The sequence below is a fragment of the Chanodichthys erythropterus genome, chromosome 11 (genome assembly GCF_024489055.1).
Source record: "Chanodichthys erythropterus isolate Z2021 chromosome 11, ASM2448905v1, whole genome shotgun sequence".
Classification (NCBI taxonomy): domain Eukaryota; kingdom Metazoa; phylum Chordata; class Actinopteri; order Cypriniformes; family Xenocyprididae; genus Chanodichthys; species Chanodichthys erythropterus.
Genome location: NC_090231.1, coordinates 35,824,508 through 35,850,262, shown reverse-complemented (window position 1 = coordinate 35,850,262; position 25,755 = coordinate 35,824,508). Strand labels below are relative to the sequence as shown.

The window sequence follows — 25,755 nt, the reverse complement described above, 5'->3', positions numbered from 1 at the left end:
CAATATTTTGTCTTATTTCATTTACTTGACAAAATACATTGCATTTAGTTTTCACTTTGATTGCATTTAGTTTCTAATTTTAGTCTAAAATAATATTTTAGTTGACGAGTGAAATATGAATCCAAATATTCAAAGATTTTATACATTATATTCAATTAAAGGTCATTTAACAAAATCGTGTTTGTGAAGTAACATACATACAGTATGTGTACAATATTGTGAATTTGTTTATGCTTCATTTATTGTCCGTTTTATGTGTTTTTGACATTTTTCTGGTGCATTACAGAAAAGCATTCACAAAACAAGTTACATGCTGGTCAGAATTTGTAAGTTATACAAATTCACTTATAAAATTCACTTGTGTATTCATTACATTTTGTGCATTTTGAGTATATCTGATTAATATGTACATGTGTTTGGGTACCAGCATTCATTCACTGTTCAGCTTCAGCTCACGCTGCTCAAGTGGCTCAATCATTATTCTACATTAGTCTTTCTAAATTTTCTGTTTAAAAAAATATTGTTAGTGGATTTTTTCATGCTTTGATTGGTTTGACACTGTTGACGTTCTTTGAAAGGCAAAATATCTTTTGTATTCAACAAAACGGTTTGGAACTACATGAGTGTGTGTAAATGATTAAATTTTAAAATTCTTGGATGAACTATTCCTTTAACACTGGTAATGACGACAATGCTGAACTGCATGTCTTAGTAAGAAGGGCCCAACCAGTGGGGGCTCTTTGGGGAGAGCAGCTTGGGGATAAATGACTAGATCTGGTAGGGAGACCCCAGGGACTGGGATTTAACGCCCAGGAAATAATCATGTTTAATTTAGCAAGCAGATGGCTCAGAGATAGGAGGCAAAACAGATCCTTAGACCTGCGGTTATGCCACTCAGCTGCCTGGGGTGAGCTGAAAGTCCATACATGCACTCATATGCAGCAGTTTATCACTTAACTTAGAAAATGGACGACACATCACATTCATGTAAACATGCAAAACCTCACCCAGCTAAACAAACAGTTGCTACAAGATGCCACTCTAAGCTATTTGCTCACTTGCACAACTGGGATTTAATTGGAACACACAGAGTCTGGGTCGGTACACTGCGATGAAGAAAGAAGCACTTAATCTTCTGTAACAGGCTCAAAGAAAACATAATTTACAAGCTAAAAAAAATATCTTCTAACCCCACAAGTTAGCAGATAAATGCAACAGGAGAGAGAGAGAGGACAGGGCCAGAAATGAGACAGGCAGGGTGGCAATCATCGGCTGTTAGATGAGGGTGTACTTTTCTGAATGTCATGTAGCCTGAGGTGTAACAAGCCCTTTCTGCTTTGGCAGCACTTTGACTGGAGCGTGTTCTTACCTCAGGTAGTCCCTGCGACAGAGGATGAGATTGGCTTTGGTGTAGAGGGTGGAGCCCACCTCCCCCAGGCGGCAGTCGCAGCAGGCACATTTCAGGCAGTCTTCGTGCCAGTATTTGTCCAGTGCCTTGAGCAGGTAGCGGTCTTTAATCTTGCGGTTGCAGCCGGCGCATCCCTTCTGTTTTCCTTTGGGCTGGACGGAGAGCATAGGCACACCTGTGGCGATAGGGAGACAAACACAGAGTGTGTTGTGATTTACTGTCTGGCTAAACCGGTGACTTTTCATGTTCCGCGCTCTTTGATAAGGGTGGCGACACCACTGAAGCTCGGACCGATGTTTTATATGCATTAGACAAGGATTGCTCTTCTGTGCAGGTAGGCGCATGGGTCACTTTGGACTGCATTCATCCGTCACTGCCCCCGCTCAAAAGAACAGATGTTATTTTTGGCAAGTGACATACACCATTTAATTGGGGCTTGAATGCTTCTCTATGTTGGGATGCCCCAGGACCATCTCTATTTAGATAGCTGACAGAGGTATTTATGTTGTTTGGAAGATTAGCTGTGGCCCTATTTCATCAGTATGAGAACTGTTGGCCATGCTAAAAGCCTCCCGTGGGCTTTGTTTGGTATAGATCAACATTAACCTTTTAGAGCACTGTTGACCGCAAGAAGGCTGCTCTCAGCTTCCAGTGAGAGATGGTATGGCCTAAGTGCCTTCCAATCACGCGCACACACACGCGCAACAGCCCAATCTCCTTTTACACTCACGACCAGTGAAGAGTAACCAAACAGGCTAAATCGCCCCGCTGTCATGTAGCCTCCTCCTTTAAGCATGCCTTTTAGCCTCCTAAAGGACAAATAAAGTCCATTTAATAACTGCACTAAACACTAATAGTCTATCTGCGGTCTGACATTTGTGTGTGGACTAAAAGCCGCCCCCGGGCCAGAGCTGGTAACACTGGCACTCGGCACCCCTCTGCCAGCACTAACAGGTCTGCCACAGCTGAAAGCGCAGGACAACAGCTCTTAAGACACTCTCTCCCACACTGAGCTATTGATCCGTCTAATAGAACGCACAGCTAAACCGGCACTCTCCCTCTCTCTATACCTCTCTTTTGCTCTCTGCTTTCAAAACACATTTCTCTCAGAAAGCCCTGTGTGATGCCCTCTTTGACACCCCCACCCCACCCCACACACACACACACCTTCACATCTCCTCCGCTGTCATTTGACAGTGTATTGGGCCCCGGTTGGTCAAACCATTAGAAGCCCCCAATCATGTACGGAGACGGACCCATCAAAATTCTGTCATTTACTCACCCTCATGTCGTTTCAAGCCTGTATGACTGTTTCTTCTGTGGCACACAAAAGATATTTTGACAAATGTGTTTTTTTGGCCATATCATAAAAAGTCAGTGTTGTTTTGGTCCCATTTTATTTTAATTGCTATAGACAACAACTTTTGCGTTCCACAGAAAATGAGCGTAAATGACAGAATTGATTTTGTTGTTGTTTGGACTATCCCTTTAAATTAATATTTTCCAAGTATCACCATGTTTATATAATGCTTGTGCTTAGCTGATTGTTAGTACATTGTAGATATCCGTTAAGAGTATCCTGATGGCAGAGGTCACAGGCTGCAGCTTTTGTTCAGCTTTAATGTCCAGTAATGGCTCTACTGTACATGATCAACAAATGTACGCCAGTGGGCATGGACTCCATTATCCGTTACCCCGCATTCAACTATCAGCATATTAATGTTTTTTTTTTTGTTTTGGTGTATCCTCCTCTAACTGGACTAACCTTGCACTGTACTTTCAAGGGAGGTTTAGATTAGTACACTGCAGGGTTGGACAAATTTCTGAATCTTTCCAAACTTTCAGACAAGGCTTTGTAAAGCCAAAGTTTTTTTTTTTTTTTTTTTGTCTTGTAATTCTAGTTAAAAATTACACATTCATTTGATTGTACTTTACATTTAAATTTGCATTGCAATTATGCACCCTGTTTGGTACCTCAATTCAAATTCAGGGACTAAATTGGAATTTAAACTGCATTCTTAATTCAATTCTGAAAAGCCACAACTCTAGTACCTGCTCATTCTCACACTTTCCTTCTGTGATGCACATGTTCATTTATTGGATTCAGATTTGTTCAATGATTCTGGACTGTCCACACATCAGTGGTGCTATGAATATAATATAATTAGCATTTCCTTGGTTATAAAATGAGGTAAAAATGTGAGAGCACTCAGCAAAGACTGAAAGGGAGAGAGGGCAGGAGAGCGAGGGCTTGTTAGTTAAATTTATGACTTGGATGTGAATAAGAGCTCTGGTGGTATTCAACCATCTTATTTCTTTATCAGAACTGGAAAAAGAGGGAAGCTAATTGGTCTAGCACCACTGATGGGAGCCATCAATTAGCGATGTGCTTCTCCCTCCAGCTTCCTCCCCCATCCCTCCTCCGGCCCCAATACGGGCCCCTTGAAGCCGCCGCATTAGGATCACAAAACTCGCTATAAATACCAATGTTCAGTATAAATGAAGGTAAAAAGCCTTTAAATTGAAGCCACACTAGCTGAGGGCGGTCGTTTTCTACCTGCATTTCATGGCTTGTTAGAGGTGCACTCTGCAGGTATGCCAACAGTGCTCTCCTGTCAGCCTTCTACGGAACTAGAAACAGTCTTAATGAGGAGAGAGAGAGCTCGTCTGTGAGGAAAAAGTGTGTCTGTGTTTGTACGCGAGTGTGCGTACGAGACAGAAACGAGCTTGGGAATCAGGCTCCTTCAGTTCCCCAAGGGATGGCACAAAAATCTTTAATTTGCCTTTTATGACAGCTAATTAGTTATTCTATTCAAAATCTTTGCTTTAAATAAGAGAACTAATTATACACAAAGGTCGTTTCCCCCACCTCAGGAGAACCACACATAATTGGTTTTGGCCACCCCCCCCCCCCCCCCCCCCCCCCTCCCACTTTCCACCCACCTTTTAACAACACACACGTTGGTTGAGGAAAAAGTTACCGTAAAGAGCTTAACCCTTTCTGTAGTAAACCAAATACGAGAAACCTTGGAGCATTCCCGTTCTGTAATTACTTGGATGAATTCAGGTTTGTGAGTGACTGAATGACACGTCACATTGTGACAGGTTTCCTAACCCAGATTTAAGCCGGCTAACGCTTCCTGTCTCACCAGGCTAGAGCAATCTCCAGGATGAGTTAGTTGATGTGAGGAGCGCTGTGTTTTGTCTGAGCTAATCATCTTGTTTCTGCCATCTCTGAGAAACCTCTGTTGTTTTCCAAAAAAAAAAAAAAAAAGAGCCAGCTGAGACATGCTTTTAGAAGCCCTATATAGCCTCAGCACATTTTAAACCTGAAATGACAGTAAATGTCTGAATAAAAGTACATAATGTTGACTCTGACATCAGCAAACTGGTATTTTGGGGTTTATACAGTAGAGTGCACCTATCATCATTCTTTGAACAGCTTGGAATCTCAGTAGTAGCCCCTTCCCCCATTTCTGTCCTGCAGAACAAAAAAGGGGAACATTATAAATGGAGACAAACTGAGGCAAACTGAGGAGGCAGCTCCCACTTAATCCAATCCATTTAACAGATACAAGTGTTTCTGACCTTCCTGTGTCATTCCATGTCACAAAAAAGCATATCCTGCTATCTGCCACTTGATTCATATCCTAACCGTAGATGCATTTTTTTTCTTCAAGAGGCAGCGTTTGCCTTGTCAAACATTTCTCCCAAACAAATAAAAGGGAGGGAAGAAAATCATTCACTATTAGTAATTGGTGTGCGCCCTGTCATCTGCCTCTCTTCCACTCATCCACCCTTTAAAGACCTTATCTCGGTAGAGTCTGTACGGATGCGTTTTTGCATTTGAAACTGTCAGACCATGTACTTTCCATTATAAAGATACGATCCGGTTTCTATGTAGGCCTTCATTTCAAGTTCCATTTTTGTGAATTATATATATATATATATATATATATATATATAAAAAAAAAATCAAATCAGTGTGGTACCCTTTTGATGTATTTAAGGTTTAGAGCAAAAGGGAAAAAAGTCAAGGAATCATTTTAAAGCATTACATCACAACTTAGGAGAAAAGGATTTGTTTGTCTTTGTAGTCTTTTTCCTTTATTGTGTCTTCTAATGAGCACACAGTGGAAGCCAGTAATGATATAAAGTTTACTGTATGCAGGGCCACTGTTAATAGATCTGATCAATTAGTTGGACACCTCAGTGTGAGGCCGTGCTTTTCAGATCTGTATTGCCTTTCTAAAAGGCATGCTTTAATATACTCTTAAAGAGATATTTCACCAAAAAAAAAAAAAAGTCATCATTTACTCGCTATAAACTTATGAAGACACTTCAAACATTGTTTTCCGTGCACTTATAGATGGGGACTGAAACTTTCAAGCTTCAAAGCGGACAAAAAAAGAGCCATAAGTATCATGAAGATGGTCCATATGACTTCTGAAGACATGTTTTATGTGAGGAACAGATTTAAGATTAAGGGCAAGATTTACTAAAAGGTTGCGTCAGCGCAAACCCTCTTTTGGTGTTAAAAAAAAACTACTGTCAGGATTTACTAAAGAAGCATTGCAAAATTAGCAAGATTTAGTAGAGAGTATTTAAGTGAACTTCTAATATATATATATATATATATATATATATATATATATATATATATATATATATTACACACACACACACACACACACACACACACACACACCAGTTCTGTCTGGTTCTCGAATCTGATTGGCTGATAGCTGTGCGATATTTCAGTGATACCTTTTCACCGTTTGTATCACTCCGCTTGAAGTAACCATCATGGCGGACGAGCAAATCCACCGTAACTTTTGAGAATACTACTTGTTGTACCACGAACTGAGACGAGAATGTAGTTGTTTAGACCTGAAATATGTGATTCATATTTAATAATAGCGCCTATTTTACAATTTGTTTTGACGTTTTTCAGAGATGCGAGCTCCAGGCCGTCAGCGGCCGTTCAGGGGTCATGTACGCGCCGAGAACTGCTTAATCTCGGCCAGTGCTTCGGGGATTTACCGCTGGCACTTATAGTGGTTAAACATGAGACATAATTCAATTTGAGTACATAAAAACGGGCAATCTTTGGTCTTATTAATCTATTATTTGTTCCAGAGCAAGTCTAATTGTGCTATGTTAAATTTGATAATAATTAATGTTACCTTACATCCTTATATATCCAATGGAGTTACGAGGTTTTGTCACAATCTCTTTAAAGTCCTCTTCATTCGTTAAATACTTGTAAAAACCCACATACAAGCGTAAAGGGTGACCTATAGTTTTTTTTTTTTTTTTTTATAAATAACTAGTGCTTTATGCTTGACTGAACTGTACAATTGTGTTTATTTGTTGTTCAATAAATATTTAATATAAATATGTTCATTAGTGCGTAATATGGATTGAGTGAAAGAGTTATAGATGGTGGCAACACTTTACAGGAGAATGAGTCTGCCAGTCACTAGAGACTTTTAAATTGAAAGGAACCTTTGCAAAGGAAGTTGTTTTTGCGCTGTGGTGTTATGGATGTTTTGGAAAATTCTGATAGCTGTAAAAAAAAAAAAAAAAAAAAAAAAAGGACAAATACAAGATCGCTTTCCTCAGCGGACATTCAAACGGACTTTTATAATGGATATAATATTATGGAGACCGACTTGAAGAATTAATGTAATGCAATATATCAGACAGGTAATACTCTCTCAGGCGATCTCTCTCTCTCTCTCACATATACTGTACAAAATTCAATGAGTTTCAACAAAGTCCCTTTAAGACAAGTCATTTCACTCGGCGGCCATCTTTGAAACACCTCTCGGGCATCCTGCAGCTCCTATCTCTTTGAATGGGGAAACATCAGATTCTCCAAAACGGTTTGTCAACCTTACGATTAAATTTGATATTTGAAATCACCAATGAAATCTAACAACAACAACAACTGACTCATAAATTTAGTTTCTAAATGCTCGAATCATGACAAAAAAAATTCAGGCTGGATCAAGCTAATGCACATGCGCAGACCTAAATGCGCCTCTCTTTGGAGGCGCGCATCTGACTGTTTCTATAGAAACCGGTGATTCTAACGGCCGCTGAAGTGACGCGATGACTTTACCAGTCGGTGATTGGCTCTTGGCTTTAGAAGGCGGGACTTATTCCGCCATATTGCGCATTACACTTTCTCCCATTCAAAACAATACGAGTGACACGTCTTGTGTTATTCTATAGTCTTTGGTTTCAATGAAGCGACTGAACATTCCTTCGTTACTAGTTCTAAAGTGATGTTTTAGAATTAGTAACGGAGGCTTGGTCCAACTGTCAACTTGAGATTTGAATCCGTGGCGGAAGGAAGTAGTACTGCAATTTAAAAGAGGGTTTTAAAGACACTCCGTTGTTGTTTTTATTTGTTTACACACTCGTGCTGTCGAACTGTTGTATAAACGCAATATCACACGAGTAGCCGTGCGATATGGTTGTATATCAGCATGCTGTGATATATATAATATATCGGTATAAATGTTAACGATGCGATGCATCGATTTAAAAAAATTGTGCATCGGATACAAGTTGGCATTTGTATCGCGATGCATCGGTTCTAACATATTTGTATCGGTAAAAAAACTATTAATATATAATTATTAGTAGATGCACAATACTTTTTATTTAGAAAGTTACCAATAATTTGTGACAATTATTTTTAAATATAGATTGATTTGTTCTCTCTAAACTGTTTTCCAAGTGCGTTCTCATCACTACTACTGCTATGTGAATATGATATAATCGCAACACTACGGAGACCGAGGCGTGTCAAGAGTCATAGAATATAACGTTAGATTAATATGGCAATTCAGAAGGCATTAAGTTAATTTATGATTTGCTGTGTCTGAACCAAAGAAATAAAAGCGATCTGTACCCATATTCAGAGCCCTATGATTTCCGCGATGCAGAAAACATGGATGGAATTGCGGAATCCATTCATATAAACAGAGTTTACTGAACGACGCAGAATGTAATGGAATTTGTCAAATTTTGGATTAATAAATCAAAAGTAGGGGGGTACACTTACATCAAATTGCGATATGGACTAGTTTCTGTGAATATTAAACCGCAAGACGACAAAATTAATATGCAATCCTGCATGTTCTGCGTGTCTCTGGCACAGACCGGTGAATAGGCCTAAGTTTACTATACATCCTAAAGAAGCACGCGTGACACACGCTGTGTTTTTTCCAGCATCTGTCATCTTACTATATGACAACATCGACATGAACACAAACTTCACCTCCAGAACTGCTCTGAGAGTCAATTTGTGAGCATTTTACCATTTAATTTGAGAAAAAACTATTGTCATATCACATACACACAGAATCGTAGGGCCCTATTAATGTAAATGAATTAATAAAGTTGCTTTTTATTAATTCAATTAATTAGATCAGTTTTAATGATTTAATCAAAAACATAATTTAAACAGAAAACAGAATTTGGTAAAAAAAAAAAAAAAAAAAGTATTTCATAGAGTCCTACATTGAATCGCATAGCATCATATTTTTTTCCTTTGCATCGTATTGCATTGCATTGAATCGAGTCTAAATCAGACCGCATCGTAATAGGGGTGAATCATATCACATCGCATCGGTAGCTGCTTCACATGTATCTTTAATGTACCGTAGGCTATGCATCGGCCTCAATTATGGAGATGCACATATATATAGATAGGTGTGTGTGTTTGTCAGATTACATGTAACAACACCTGTGTCGACCCGCACCTGATGTGCATCAGCTCTGCTTATTTGCGACCCAACGCTAATTTTCACTGCTCTTTGTAGATTGTGTTGGTCATTATGTAAATGATTTGACTGCGTCTGTGTTCTTTAATTTGTGCATCAGCAGTAGATCACACGCAAAACTTACCACTCCCAACTGCGCATTTGTGGAATTGCGCTCACATTAATTTCCCCCGTTTAGCCCTTAGAGGTGAAATATGTAAGGTTTTCTGTCCGCTAGAGTTCGCCAGAGGCCCATTTGAAAGGTGTAGCTTGATGACAAGTTTGAGCATAGAATCTTGGGACATGTGTCACCTCACAGCCTGTGGAAAATAACTGGAAGAAATCATGTTCATGGATACGATTATTAACGTTACTGTAGTATGAAGCAGAGCAGGACCAAGTGTTGTGGGAGCTGAACGAGGCTGCTGGAGCGATTGCGCAACACGCCTCATGAGCAGCAGAACTTTTATTATGACACAGTTGCCGGCGCCGCTTCCGCTTTTCCGGTCATGAGTATGAGGTAACGGCTCTGTTTAACATATTAAGATACATTTGAGTGCATGTTGAAAATTATGTTATAACGTTACTCTGTGCGTTTGCTCAGCGGCTGCTGTGAGACTCTTGTTGCACACTGCAGTAAGCTAGATTGATTTTAGAATATATTAAATGCTGGATGGCTTGTGTTGACAAATGGCATGCAATTAATTTTAAAACGTATTGTATGATGGAGAAAATGCTGTATTACTGTTACTAAAAACAAAACTGCATTTGATTATGCTGTTAGCTACTTCACAAAATAGTGTTTTTCTCGGAGGCATGGTAAAACCATGGTACTCGTAAAAAAAAAAAAAAAAAAAATCAAGAAAATTATTTAAACAAGACTAAGGCTACAGCCACACGAAGCCAGAGCTTACTTTTTCCCCCCCCTTGTCTCAAGGCATATCTATGTACACACAAAACCACTGAAACGAATAAAAAACAATGTAGTATACATGCCAGATCAGTATGTGGCGCTGTAATTCTGCAATAGAAATACACTAAAAACAAAGAATAAGACTTGGAGCATGCGCATAAACCTTGCGCACTGTATACAAACTTTAGTAAAGGTTCGAAATAAAGCTTTATTTTAATAAAGCTTTAGGCTCAGTAGCTTCTGCAGCACAAACACAAGCATGTAGTATGCTATTACTGTTGTTGCTGGGGTTTTTTTTTTATTGTTGCCATGCTGTTAGCGGTGTCTGAGTAGGGTTGACACGTGGGGTTTCGTTTCACAAAATATACGGATGGGCTGTACACACGAAAACGCATAGGGCGTCATTTTCAGATTTATCCACTCTAGGACCCGGTTTCAAAATAGTGGTTTCACCTTCTGAAAACGCCAGATCAATCTGGATGAAACGCCTATATGATACAAAATTTTTGCGTTTGCGGCTAAACTTGTCTCCGTGTGGATGGGGCCTAAACGTGTTGAGCTATAGAACAATAATTCATTTTCGGTCTATAAATATGTAAACAGTTGTTCCCTTTTCTATTAAAACATGTAATATAGTCTTTAGTGTTTCCATGGTTTCTATAAAATAAAACTGGAAACCGAGGGTAACGCGGGTATGACAAGCGACGACTCACACGGATATTGTAAGTACTCAAGTGAACAAAATAAATAACATTGGCCTAGTGGTTTTTGGATATTTTACTGCAAAATTCTTCAGTCACAAGTCACTTTTTATTAGATTTTCTTAATTCTGATTATGAATTATACAGGTTTGGAATGACATTGGCAAATAATGAATTTCTTAATTTTTGGGAAGATGTCCATTGCCACATCAAACTCAGTCACACCAATAATTATAATATGTATGAATTTCAGATAAAAGCCACGCTTACTAAAATATGAACATGGCTTTGTGCTTTATGAGGGTCTGCATATGGATCCCACAATGCCCTTAAATGAACCTCAACGGCATAAACCATGGCCATGACCTCAAAACATCTGAGAAAGGGACCAATTTAGAGGGACAAAGTGCTGGAGACTTGAACTACAGATGTATGAGGGATTAGAGGCAGTCATCTGTCGCAAAGCTGTTGGCATGATTTTTCATGTATGACAGCAGTAATGCATGTATGGAGCAGAAGGGTTCTCCAAAATATTAAACACTAGAAGTGAATGAAAAGTGTCTGGACTGTTTTCAATGACAGGAGAGTTTGCTGGAACAGTACAAAGAGTTTTAATTAAAAGATGCAACAAATTGTTTAATTATGCAGCTCTAATTTAAACTAATCATTAAAAGATTGCAATCTTGATTCAAACACACACACACACACACACAATCTTATTACTAAATTACAACGATTCTCATATGTCTATTAACCCTTTGACAAAATCACACCGGAACATTCAGGTCTGCGTTAGCGCTGCCGCTGAGCCAGAGGGAGTAGTTGTCAGGTACAAGTATGAAACAGCTTCACAAACAGCTTTTCAACCACACAGTATTACAGTATGTGTTACAAATATTCAAAATACCATAGAAGTACTGGGATAAAAGTTTATTGTTCAGATATAAACACAGACACAGAAGCTATCAAAATAGAGTAAATCACCATTTGAAAGAAACTTGCGCTTCAAATAAAGACTGAATCAAAAAAAAAAAAAAGTAGTGATTTCCAATTTCATCCAGAATCATGGCACTCTAGTTTAAATACAGGTCTGATTCCAAAAGCGACGTAAGATTAGAGATGCTCATAAATTTAAGGTAGTACTCTGAAAAGAGACAGGAGAGCATGTTGGAGAGAAATGTACGGTGGTTGAGACAGATTGGACCAGAAGGCCACAGTGTGACAAATGAAAGCTGATCAAGCCATGGGAGGTTGTGGTCTTTGATTGAGCTGAACCATTTGCCAGAAGGGAGTCTTGGTGGTGACAGGGATGGGAGAGGTCTGTGATGATATTAACTGCATGTCTCCAAGGCATGTGATGAAGATGATCTCTGTGGACTTGATAAGCACTTGCAGCTTACCCGAGAGTGGGCAGATGCAGTCCTGAATTATACGTTTCTTATTGAGTGGATGGTGTTGATATTTTGGTTGAGGTTTTGGGAATGAAATGGTACCCAGTAGGGATGGGCAAAAATACTTTTAGGCAATGGCTTACTTACTAACTATTTAAATATTATATTTGGACCTCTTATTTAAAGGTGGATGCATTTTAAATGTCATTGTTCTAAAATTCGTGAAAAGTATTCAAAGTTAACAAACTACATAAAAACTACTAGCAACTGAGTCAGACTTTATCGTAAACCAAAGCTTTGTGCTAGCTCCAAGAGCTGGTTCTGTCAGCGTGTACGCTCTGTAAATGCTGCAGCCATGGCAATGTGTACTAGAATTTGTCAGCCAGCCACCGTGGAGGTTAATGGGGAACTAAGGCAGATGTCCTGCCATTGTCTGTGTGAATAAGTTCTTTTCAATCAGTCCACATCATTACTGTAATTGAGCCTGTAGACACTCATTCTCCTTCACTGCCAAGACAAAATACATCTGGTAATAATGTCAGGTAGAATATGCCAGCTGAAACACAGACAAATGAATAAAGAGCTTGATACTAGTTGATAAGCCCAGAATGATCTGGAACATATTGATTCATGTATTGGTTGACTTGATGCAGCACATAATAGAATAGAATATGCTCAGTTGTAGCTTGTGAGCAAATTAAGGTAAAGTAGTTGAGGATCCAATTACATCTTTTTAAGACAGCTCTGTGCATGAAATCATTTGTTTGCTATGATTATGATATAATTAACACCAGAAAAGTTTGGATAGGGAGAAAATTTTACAAAGAAAGACGAAGGAAGAAAGAAGAAAAAAGCGAGAGATCAGGGCTGGCACGATCAGTGCGGTTGGACGAGAGTACAATTTGTTAATATGATGCACTTTTGCAAACTTTAGCAGCATACTGCCGCTAATAAGCCCCGGTGAAACGGAGCAGCGCTGCTCCCTCGCAGTGACCCTGGCACTGCCCGGGATAAGGGAGGGTTTTGTCTCCGGGAATAATTGCTCTTTTCACATGTTACAAGTGTCCTGACCCCTGTGGTCGGCAGCCACTTTCCCCGAGCATAATTACTTCTGATCCGGCCCAAATGAGGCAGCCGCATTAGGCCTGCAATAACACTGGCCTGGCTTTAAGCACAGCAGCATGGGGAGTCTTGGTAGAGCAGGGCCGGGAAACAGGGGGTTTCTTTTCTCCAAGCCCTGGCGGTCATTTCCATCACGTCAGAGGTGCATTTATTACTCTTACAGCTCTCTCTCTCTCTCTCTCTCTCTCTCTCTCTCTCTCTCTCTCTCTCTCTCTCTCTTTCTTTTTCTCTTTTTCTCTAGGATGAGGAGATTGAGAGGCTTACTAAACACATTGTTAGCTCCTGGTGCCCTGCTAAAGCTTTGGCTAACAGATGCGATTCCAATTAACGGATAACTTCATTAGCTTGTGTGTGTGTGTTATTTATTTTTTGCTCTACACTTTTCTTTCTCCTATTAATTTTAATTTATTCACATGGGGTTAATTAAAAGAAATGTATCAGAGAGATATGCAACAGCTATCTAATTAAATTCATTACTGCTTATTTTGGAGACGTGCGAAAACTGGCAGTGTTATTGCAAGAGGCAAGTCGTTCCAACACTTTGGTGCTCGCTTGCTAGCATGGTGAGAAAACGGCACTGGAAGGTGAGTTGTCGACAGACCAGAATCTGAAAAGCCTGTGCAAAAGGAGAGGGAGAACACATCCAACTCAGGGTTTAGAAGAGTTTCAGAGGAACAATCAGACGCTTGATAGAGAAAGAATAGGGAGGTGTGTGACCTCACATTTAGCCAATCAAGCGTCACCCGTCTGGAAGTTGTTCTCTGCAGTAGGCCTGGAGTGTGCGTTTGTTTTGGGTCTTCATTTAGACGGAGCTCGGAGATGGCAGCCTACCCATTTACTCCACCAGAAGGCATAAACTGTCAATATCCCCCGCTGATGAATGACTCTTCATATATATATGAACTCAATTCATTTTTTCCCCCTCTTTTTCCACAGATTGCATTTGCATCTGAATAAAAGAATAAATCCATCTATTCTCCCTCCAGATCTTTTCAGTCTTTGAGGAAAAAAAAAAAAAAAGAGGACAATCTTATCTGCTACTTCATGACTGCTGGCAAGAATGTAACCATTAGCACCATCGAAGCTTCTTTCCGCCATCCATTGCACAATGATGCCCCAACATTTTTTAGCCAACATGAAAAATGCATTTGGCTAGGCATAAATGTAGGCCTTCTTAAGTTTGTCACTCCCAAGGTTAGGGAGTGATATATGAAATTCCCCTTTCCCGGCAATTACTACACATTTAGCGTTTCAAAAGATATGCCAGGAGACAGGTGTGCCATTCAGAACCATGCTGCAAGGTTGAAAATGGAGGAAACTGCATGCAGCACAACTCCATTTGGGCCCCGTTTAGAGCTGAATAATGCAAATCCACCACGGGGGGTATTTGCTTTGTGTGTGGGGCCTCTGTCACTCACACACGGTCTCAGATGCCCATTTCCTTATGGGGTAAATAATGAAGGAGGGTTTTGATTGCAACAGTTACATTTATTTTTTGCAGGCCTTTTGCAAAATTACATTGGGGACCAGCCTTTACTGTACAGGCTGTATAGGCTTAATCAGGTGAACATTAACGTCAAGTATTATATTAGCGGCCATTTTATGATGTTATTTTACTGTCAGATGTTGAGAGAGCATTGTGACGCAAGAGCACATCAATGTAATGTGTGCGCGCAAATCTCTCTGCCCGCAAACGGATTTCCTTTGCTCTCGCACAAAACTGGACGCGTGCTCTTAAATATACAGTGCTCTTATGAACTGCCTCTCCTCTTTATCAGATATTGCGTGTGCGTGCTCAAACTGTGTCCTGTGTGCTCGCGAATCTCTCCATGCTCTTGCAGAAATTTTGCTTCTGGATTAAACGCTGTCAAAAGTTATCAACCAATCAGAAGAGACGACTGATCCATGAAAATGCTATGTGGAATCTTATTGGCTGAGAGTGAACTGCGCCTGGAATTCTTTCGAAGAAGATGGATATTAAATTTCTTTACAATTTAATAATATTAATCAAATATAACCTAGTCTAACTGCATCACATTACAGGTCAAACCCCAATTTATCTAAACAAACAAAGTTTCTTAAAGTTGTTGAAATTTATATAAAAAATAGGTAACATTTTAAAATAATGTTTTATTTGTTAACATTAATGTATTATCTAATATGAACTAACAATGTGCAATACATTACTGTAATTATTCATTTTTGTTAACGTTAAAAATACAGCTGTTTGTTGGTTGTTTACTTCACAGTGCATTTACTAATGTTAACAAATACAACTTTTGATGTAAAGTGTTACCAAAAAAACGTTTTCTGATTTAAGACAGAACAAAATCAGGGTCAAATCATCATTCCCTAAATACATAAAATGTGGAGATCAAATATACCACCCATAGTGAATTTCTTTTGAGGTCTGGTACAAATATGACATACAAAAGTAGCTATAAGCCCATATGTATGCATGATTAATCAGAAGAACGCGACCTTATTCCTAAATGACAATGATTCGGTTATGTCTATTAAACCTTTGAAATTACAATCATACCGGAATATTTAAACCTGGTTTTGCATTGCCGCTGAAAGCAGTGGTCATGTAAGCTATATGTTTTAAACAGTGTCACAAAGTGTTTTCAACAACACACTATTGCTACTTCTGTTGCAAACATTAAATAACGCAAGTATTGCAATAATTTATAATCCGAATATACACCGATTTCAGCAATAAAAATGAGTAAATGAACTTTGAAACTAATGTTATTACACTATTCTGCCAGTAGGTGGTGACCAGTGGCTGTTAAAATGTATTTGATGTATCAGAATCATTATTTCAAGAGATTCGTTCAAAAACACTGGACGAAACAGGTCTTCATTAATTTCAAACGATATTGTAATGAATTCATTTAAATTAATACATATTTTTTAATAGGCTAATTTATAACATTTTACACATTTCTAAATAGACTGATTTTTAACATTAAATTAGTTGTTTAATCTTTTGTTTTAAAATAATGTTTAATTTAATGTTTTGGTCCATGATATTGGCTAATATGATGATTTTTGATAAATCGTTCAGTGGGGTTTGACCTGTAATGAGATGCAGTTAGACAAACAAGCTTATTAATATAGAAAACATCCAAGCACCCCATTCCGAGCCATTTCTAAGATATGTCCTACATTTGATTAATATTATTAAATATTATTAAATTGTAAAGAAATTAAATATCCATTTTTGTTGAAAGAATTCCAGGCGCAGTTCACTCTCAGCCAAGGTTCCACGTAACATTTTCATGGATCAGTCGTCTCTTCTGATTGGTTGATAACTTTTGACAGCCTTTAATCCAGAAGCAAATTAATTTCTGCAAGAGCACGGAGAGATTTGCGAGCACACAGGACATAGTTTGAGCGTGCACATGCAGTATCTGAGCAAGAAGAGAGGCAGTTCATGAGCGAGCACTGTATATTTGAGAGCGCGCTTCCAGTTTTGTGCGAGAGCAAAGGAAATCCACGCGCGAGCGGAGAGATTTGCGCTCGCGCATTACATTGATGTGCTCTTGCGTCACAGTAATGTGCTCTTGACATTTGACAGTAAAATAACTCCATACCATTCGACAAGTTGTAGTTGCTACAGTTTCCCAGTCATCGGTGAACGTAAATTTCAGAACTTCATGTCTTAATTAACAAATGTTCAGATACTTGTTTTTTTTTATTCTTATCAGTACACATTTACAGTATTTCAAGCCTTTGAGTTTGTGGTTTTACTTGGGTAAACTTTGTTAGGCATCATTCATAATGTTTATTGATGTCAATATTGACAGTTATTTGCAATATTTTAAAATGTATCTGTATAAGACGATATTGGATATTTATAGTCCGAAATTGAATTTCTGCATATTTTAAGATCTAGAATAGATTTAAGATCTAGATTAACTGGTGATAGTTTATGGCATAGATCTGTGTACGCGGAGGCTCTTTGCGGACATCGGCATGCCTCTTATTTTTTTGTGACCATGCGGACAAGTATGCACGGTCACTAGACTACAAAAGCACAAACTACACATGCGCTGGAAAAACAACAAACGTCGAATTTGAAATGAGGCTGTGTGAAGAAATGTTGATATCTGCACCTCAATCCGTTGTTAAAACAATATAAAGACAGCCAGATGTGTAATAATAATAATGATGTCCAATAATCTGTTTGTTTACAGTTCAAGCCGATCTACTGCGCATGTGTGGAACACGTCTGCTGAGCGGACCCCAGCATACACTTTCAGTAGTAAAAATACAAGTAGTCCGCATCCATGCTGTCCATGTACCCATCCAAATTGGAGTATAATAGAGGCTTAAGAGTGCATGTCAGAGCTTATGTAACGTTTGCAGAGCTGCATGTTGTGCATAAATGTGCACAATTGTGCATACATCTTTCATACTGCACAGTATGCAAAAATGTACTTGTATCATACAAGCTATTTAGTGTTGTGCATTTTATTTTTATTTTTTTAAATGTCTAATATCAGGTGTTTATTGGCCAGAACATGAAAATAATTAGCTTGCTGTTACCAGCAAGAATTTAAATCTCTCTCTCTCTCTCCCTAGATAGGTATAAGGTTTGTGTCTAAACAATTAGCTTTAAATAATGTTATTTATATTTATATTATTTTCTCATTTAGAAGAAATGTTTAGATGATGGGTGTGTATTCTAACCTTCTAAGCATTGAGAGCACTATGATTAAATGGCCACACCATACAAGATTATTGATGTTGCTGGAGAATTCAAGAATTAAATCAAATGGCCACTCCATTATAAGCTCCAACCGTGCACGGGAGACAGTCACGTTTAAATGTGTCAAGAAAGGGTAAAATCAGTGGCCGGCAGAAAAGGGGGCTGGACAGCATTATTTAGCCTGTGCTCAGTTTCCAATTTCAATTAAAGCTGAGCAGAGTGGCCAAGTGCTTTGGACCACAGCTGCCACTCTAATGGATCAGAACCCTCACGCTGAGCATTGATTAAATCAACCTCACCAATACTGTGTCCTTCCCTTTTAAGGAACAATACAAACTAACCTGCAATCACTGCCTTTAATTAGGTATTCAAGATTTGATTTATCGAAGGTCGGCCAATGAGTTGTGGAAGTTAGTATCTCATTAAGTGGACTGAGTTTCCATTTGCCAGCCTCCCTCCAGCACTTTCTCTAACAGCGTCGTCCCTTATATGTTGTGGCTTTTTTATTAAAAAAAAAAAAGGAATAGATTTTAATATCCATGTAATATTTGGATGGAATGTGTTTACACAGGCTATATTGGATTTCTCTCTCCAAACTATTTTCTTAAGTACTTTACATGAGGTTTGTTATTATCGGTTTGTGGCATATATATGGAAAGTTTATTGAGCTGGGGGGAGTTTTCATTATGTTGTCCCAATAGAAAAGAAAAACCCTCTGGCCTACATGTTTCCTATATTTATAACAGTGACCTAGTCAGCATTTCAAATACTGATGAATTGAATCCCTAGATTTAAAAAATAAATTAAAAAAAAGATGTACAAAAGGTATTATGATAAATGGTTCCGTTTCTCTTTTACAAGCAAAAATACAAACTTTGACAGTGTTAGGTTATTATAATGAATAATATGACCGCATTGAATTAACACATGTATCCTTAGCTATCTAAAATGCATACAATATACTACCATTGAAAAGTTTGGGGTCAGTAAGTATTTTTTACATCTAAAAAAAAATGGCAGTAAAGACTTTAACCAAATTTTTGTTAAAAGAAAAGAAAAAAAAAGTACTTCTTAAAGAATCGTAAAAAGAAAAATATCACCGTTTCCACAAAAACATTAAGCAGCACAAACATGAATCAATGTTTAAAACATTGATTAAAAAAAAAAGTTTGAGCACAAAATCTGCATATCAGAATGATTTCTGAAAGACAAAGACTGGAGTAATGGTTACTACAATTCAGCTATCACAAGAATAAATTGAGATTTAAAATTTACAATATATAATATTTCACAATGATTTTTTTTTTTGAGCAAATAAATGCTGCCTTGAGACTTTTCAAAAACAAATATACATACTAATATATTATATTATACACACATATGCGGACAGAGAGTGTGTTATGAGGTGAGTCAAGAGACTACAATCTCCAAAAACATTAAAGCACTAGTTTGACTATCTTCCTCACTCCAGGAATGACAAATTGAATCATACATTGAACATTGTATCATTACTCATTTCAGAATACTTCTCGCTGCACTCTGCCATTCAGTAATCTTCAACAGCTCCATTGCAATACACAGATGCACATCAGCTATAATGAGGACTAGAACTTCAACGGCACCCTGAGACATGCTGCATCCGTGCATTCAAACATGTTATAAACATACACAGTAAATACGTTCTGCACACACCACAAAACAATTGCGCGCACACGTATACATACACGCTAATGCACACGGTAAACATGTACCCACACAGGTGTGCACACATGCCTACATACCCCTGTACCTACAAGAAAACACACCATCCTAAAAACAACAACTGTTATCAGTGTGTGCATGCAGTTCTCCAGTAAATACTCTCTTGCCAATATGTATCTAGGGAACATTTCAGGAGGGATTAAAAAAGGCCTTCCAACTAATAGGCATAATGGAAGATCAATGTATAACAAGATGGAAACTCTCATGCATAAATAGACCCCGTTACAATTATGCCACAAGATTCTATTTCTACATTAATCATTCATAACTGCATAGTGCACCCTCATAAACATTCACAATGCTTTCTCTTTCTGGGTCTAAATACATTTCACAACTCATGTCTGCCATCTTTCCTTGTTTCATCATATGGGAGTCTGTTGATATTTACAGGATAAAGACAGCAAGGGGAGGTGTGCAGAATCATGATGATATATATAGTATATAAAAAGGCAACACTAATGATCGGCTATGATACCTCAAGCTGCACTTCTAACTTCATTAGAGCCAAACGTGGATATCAGTGTAGGTATCATTAGAAAAGCTTTTATCAAGTTACAAAATGTGATAAGGTTAATGAGGAGTTTATAAAAGTGTCTCTGGCGGATGGAAAGAGCTGGCAGGGAGGATGAGACCTTAAGCAAAGTATGCTAGTCATTTATTTCATTAGCATGGCCACCTGTACTTTTTTTGAAAGGCTGAATCTTTTAAAACAAGAAGGTCACGCCAAAAAGTAAAACTCAAAAGTGCAGCAGCAGAACTTGGTTGTGAAAATTGCGTGCATGTGTCGAGCTGTAGGTCGCTGCGTCGTTCTTTACCTAGTGCTATAGGTCGCAGTCAGTGGTAAAGTAACATTTCTAGAGCTTCACAGGACAACCGGCGCAAAAGATGAGAGGAAGGGGGGGAAATAAACAAATAAATACAGGAATGGAAGAGGGACTGATGAAATGGAGCCAAGTGTGACGACCTGCTGCAAGAGAAGCAGAGTGTGTGTGAGGGGAAAGAGAAAGTGATCGCACACAAATGCAATAGACGAAGCAACTCACCCTTGCAACGAGATGTGCTAGCGAGATGTGCTGCGACAAGGTGACACAAGGGAATAACATGTGGTCTAAAGACCAAAGGAAAGTAAATTAAAAACCACCTAGTGTAAAATCATCAATATGTAGCTGTATATCCCTTTTTCAGCAGAGCATATGTACTATTACTTGGAGCATGTCCACTGGGGGAAGCTACTATTGTAGAGAATTCCAGAGCAGAAAGAAAAGAAAAAAAAAAAAGGCATATATTTGTACAGACATTTTAGCTAAAATATAACATTTATATAGTGTTTTTTTTTTTTTTTGAGTAAACATCATACCATATGATGTACACAACACTTTGATATTTGACTTTGTTTTCTGCACCTCTCTTGCTCATGTTCCTTTTTTTTTACTGAACACTGCACCTGTCTGCATTCGTCTCAGGACTCAAGGTGAAAGATAAGGTTGCTCCGAGACATTTTAAAAGGTAGCCTAAAAATGACGATTCATCTCGCTGGCAGCATGTCTGAGGATGTTATAAAAGGTTTTCTGTGTTCCCAGTGCTTCAGTGATGGACTGTACGTCCTTGGAGCTTTTCAAAAATCCCATGTTTATTGAAATTATTTAAAAACTTGCCAATAACTACATCTTTACACAGGAAAATATTGTAGAAGCAAGACTGGGAAGGTTTCATAGAAACACTCTGTCGTGACAGTCCGTATGGATGCAACATGAGCCTTAGCATGCTTCCTTGATGTCTGACTGAGTGTTTAGAAATGTAAACATCCTGGGGTGTAAAGTTTAATAAAAATATTTGCATGTAACACAGGAAGGGAAACTGATTGAGCTAGTAAGCGGTTCTGATGAACGCAACCATTTGCATCATAGACAGGTGCATCGTAACTTTAACTCTCCCTCTCTCTCTAGAACCTTCGTCTTTATTCTGGTCCCCTTTGAGTTGTGGCGAAATGATGGGAAATGATATATATCTGTAGTCACTGATGTGAGAAAGCACAAGTTTGATAGTGATCAAGTGCCTTGGGACAGAGACAGAAATGAGTTTGGTGAACTGTACGCATAAGATCTGGTTTCTTTCCATTTTGCTCAGTTTAATTCTCGACAATTGGGTTTGAATGTTGTCCCGGGTCCTCCAACTCATAAAATGTGGTCCTGTGTCCCCAGGATTTATGCGACGACCCTGCATGCAATTATAATAAAATTGTACAACCAGCTATCCCAGTTTTGTTCTATTGAAAAGGATGAATCACCTTGTAATGTTTACATTTCAACTTCATCAAAATGTGTCAGACCATCATGCATTCAAAACCATCGTCCCAAAAAAAAATTAAAAAAAAATGCCAATTTAAGACCACACAGCAATGGCGGATCTCTATGTTGAGAACACATCAGTCGCAGATATATTGAACTGTAATTGCATCAGGAGGAAATGTTTATAAAGTAGGAATTTCTTCAGGCTGAAGCAATATAAGTGGCAGGAACACAAGCATTAGGCCCCGAATCCAGGCGCAATATTGCGAGAGACCCAGGGCGAGAGAAACATTGATGTAATTTCAATATTTGAAATTGGCAAGTTTAATTTAGAGTAAGAACAAGCCAATAAGCTGAGAAAATAGCAAATACAAGAGAGAAAATTACCTTGCAGGATGAAAAAAGTGAAAAGACTTAAGGAATGTATAAAAGTAATCTCCAAGTGGAAATTAGAAATCAACCCACAGAAAGGCGAATGACAGAAAAGAAATATTACTGTCCACTCTCTAAATCAATATAAAATTGCTATGAGACAGAATTACCATGGTAACTCAAGTAAAGAATGAGGCAATTCTTATTTTTTCAAAATAAAACCAGGTGCCTAAAGCCCCGAGTTTTATTACAGCGGCAGACAGATCAGGGGTCTAGTATTCATTTGAAACATTGCATTCAAATACACACATTACGAATGAACAGATTTCATTGGTCAGTCGGCATGCATGGCTCGTAAATTAAATGGCGAACGGTAACCAAGAATTTATCATCAGGATGAAGAATAGAATGGTGTTCTTTTCTCTTCACCAGGTTCTTAGGAAGCCCAGCGATGCGAATGATCAATCCTGAACAAGTCCACAATGAGGACCCAATTATTCCTCCCAATCCAGATAGTTTTAAATACCTTGAAGGGAAAGAAAATGGCTGAACAGTGAATTTCTCCAGAGAGAATTAAAAGTCAACCGAGAGCTTCTTTTATTTAAAGGTAGTCATGAAAAGGAGTTGTGCTTGTTCTGTACCTTAAAACATTTCCCCACTTCCTCCTCCAAGTCATGGTAAGAAAGTTCAAGAGCAAGTACTGTATGGTATTGTGTCTTGGCCTGAAAGCAGTTCGGCTTTTTGCAAGGATCAAATACAGTGCAAGGACAAGGCCTGCGATGCTAAAATGTGAAAGTGTTGCTCATTTGGGAAGGCAGTGTAATAGTAGTACAACAGCAGCGAGCGTGTGCAAAAATCCCTCACAAGCCCCACATCACTCTACTTTTAACCTCCTGCTCTTAATACATCATCGCATACACAGAACAGAGATATGACCCAAAATTTCACATAGAAAAACGTACATATTTTGAAACTTCTTAATAAAGCCTCCTAATAGCAAAGGGTGAATTATAGGTCAGAAAACTAAAACAAGCTTAGAGTGTATAGTAAAAATAGTAAAAACTAAAATAGTAAATAAAATAAAAATAGTAAAAATCCTACTTTTCTGAGGATGTCGGGAAGAAGGTAACAGGATAATTTTTCTATTGCTGGACTTAGTTATTTCATACTGAGACTCTTTGAAAGTTCAGTTATGGAAACCAAATAGGCTATAGAGTTGAGACTGGCATCTGTAATTTTCAGAATTGTTACAAAACCGCATTATAAAATGTTTTGTTTGAAGAACATATTTTCTAAATCTGAAATATCACAATGTACAAGCAAGTTCATAATTACAGAGGATCTGGTGACTTATACAGAGGCGTATGGGTGACGTGAGTGAACATGAGGGTTGCGCATATGGTTATTTTTTCCACAAGGCTCAGTTCAATTAATCTTATTCATTAGCTTCCCTCACTTTGAATTCAGTACAAGATGTACTGAACTATGAGGATACTATACCTCAACTGATATATTTAGAGTCAGACTATAGCCTTTTATTAGACTCAGACTTATCTGAACATAGCCTGTTCCCGTCTTAGTTAAAAGTGTGTGTGTGTGTGAAAGAGAGAGAGAGAGAGAAAGAGGGAGAGAGAGAGAGCAGATCCAAGCTGCCTCCCCATCCCTGCCAAAATGCCAGCGCAGTTGGTCGGCACCAGCAAGCAAAGGGTGAAGCTTTTAGGCAATGAGCAGCAGGTGATCTAAGCTTTTCTGTAAGTCCTAATGCTCCTAAAAGCCACTCTCCCTGCTTCTGTAATTGGGCATCAGTAGTTAATGTAGTATTGACTGCATTACATGCTCCTGTGCATCCTCTCCTACTAATGCCATTTGCATCACCTTGTACATTTACCATATTGCTTAGCCAATAGCTGTTAAAAGCAATCTCAATCATGAATCATATGGGGAACTTTTAGCAGGACAGACATCCAAAGGAGACAATTTACAGTTGAGTTAATCTGGGTACATTAGCGCAACATGGATTGAGCGAGACAGACCAATTTATGTTTCTACGGCAATCCCTTTATTGGTTTTTAGATGGGTTAGTGAAAGGATGGTTGGCTCAAAGAGATATGAAATATCCATTTTCAAACATAAATATGGGCCTGAAATGCAAGCCATTACTTTAGAGGGGAAAGGGCCCCTGGCTAAAACTAAATGTGTGTGTGATGACAATATTCCATGAAAGATGACAAGAAAGGCATTTTTAGGTCAAAGACGCTTTGTAGGGATTTTTTTCCTCTCTCAACCCTGTTAAAGAAACATATCAAAATACAAAAACGGATTCAGCTTCACCAAAAAACTTGTCAGCACCACAAGCTCCAAAAGAAAAGTTTATAAACGGTTTCCATAGGAACCAGAGTGCAGCGTATATACAGAGACGTGCATTGTCCACATATGCCTGTAAAAACGCGAAAACCCTTAAAAACTGAATACACTGATATCAATTTGGTGATAAAATAGTTCTCGATTAGACTTATCAGTAAGGGTTAAGGTTCAAATGCTCTCACCTGTGAGCGAGGGCAGCCGCTGCGAATAAAACATCTCCGTAACTTCACAGATTTGCACGAGCGCTAACTGATACTGCGGTGAATAGCGACGTTGGTTCAGCTCTATCTACGTCTTTTAAACAGATAACATCATATTTCATACACGGGGACAGTAGAGAAGTACACCGCATTCTGCATGTCTCTCCCGACTCGAAGTCTTTTAGAGTAGCTACCTTACGCGCTTTCCCCCTCATGTGATCCTGACGAACGAACGTGTCCGTTTGATATGACAAACGAACTGGAGCATGAAAGTGCCTTTCGGAGAGAAAATGGACGCTAAATGCTGCATTTCCTTACTGTCCCGCGTTCTTCATAGTCGTAGAGAGCAAATGAATGCACTAATAATCATCCGTGCACTTACCCTCTTCCTTGTCTAACACCATCGTCCTGAGGAGCGAGGTGTCCGGCTCCAGGCGATCCGTTCTCGGCTCCAGCACACTTCTGCGCGCGCCGCTCGCGTCTCTGAGAAGAAATTGCTTTGCAACAACAAAATAATGATCGTCCGCGTTCCTGCCACAAGCTTTAATTATACAAGCTCGTCTGTGTGGTTTTCCGCTGTTCAGAGACGGAAAGCCATGTAGAGAGAAGCATATGTGTGTCTGTTATTCTATTGTTTAATGTATTTCGGAGATTACATGCAGCGATGTCCCCCCAGTTGTGTTCGCGTGCGCAGCGCGTCAGTAATATCCACGCTTGCAATTAACGATGTCTAAAACTAA

At 38.7% G+C, this 25,755-nt stretch overlaps 1 protein-coding gene across 4 annotated transcripts in view; it reads right to left on the bottom strand.

Annotated features, from left to right (window-relative positions):
• Nucleotides 1–25,522, bottom strand: part of lmo1 (LIM domain only 1) — a 34,581-nt gene extending 9,059 nt beyond the window's left edge. Inside the window, exons 1-2 of one of the 4 annotated variants that reach the window (XM_067400874.1) lie at nt 25,398–25,522; nt 1,370–1,583 (exon numbers count right to left, since the gene is read on the bottom strand). In XM_067400874.1, the coding sequence (XP_067256975.1) occupies nt 1,370–1,583; nt 25,398–25,419 (236 nt within the window). In that variant the 5' untranslated portion in view covers nt 25,420–25,522. Of the gene's footprint in view, nt 1–1,369; nt 1,584–3,270; nt 3,287–4,829; nt 4,855–24,997; nt 25,070–25,397 lie in introns of those variants that run through there. The other 3 variants (XM_067400873.1, XM_067400875.1, XM_067400876.1) reach the window with 3 other exon arrangements.
• Nucleotides 25,523–25,755: the final 233 nt, after the last annotated feature.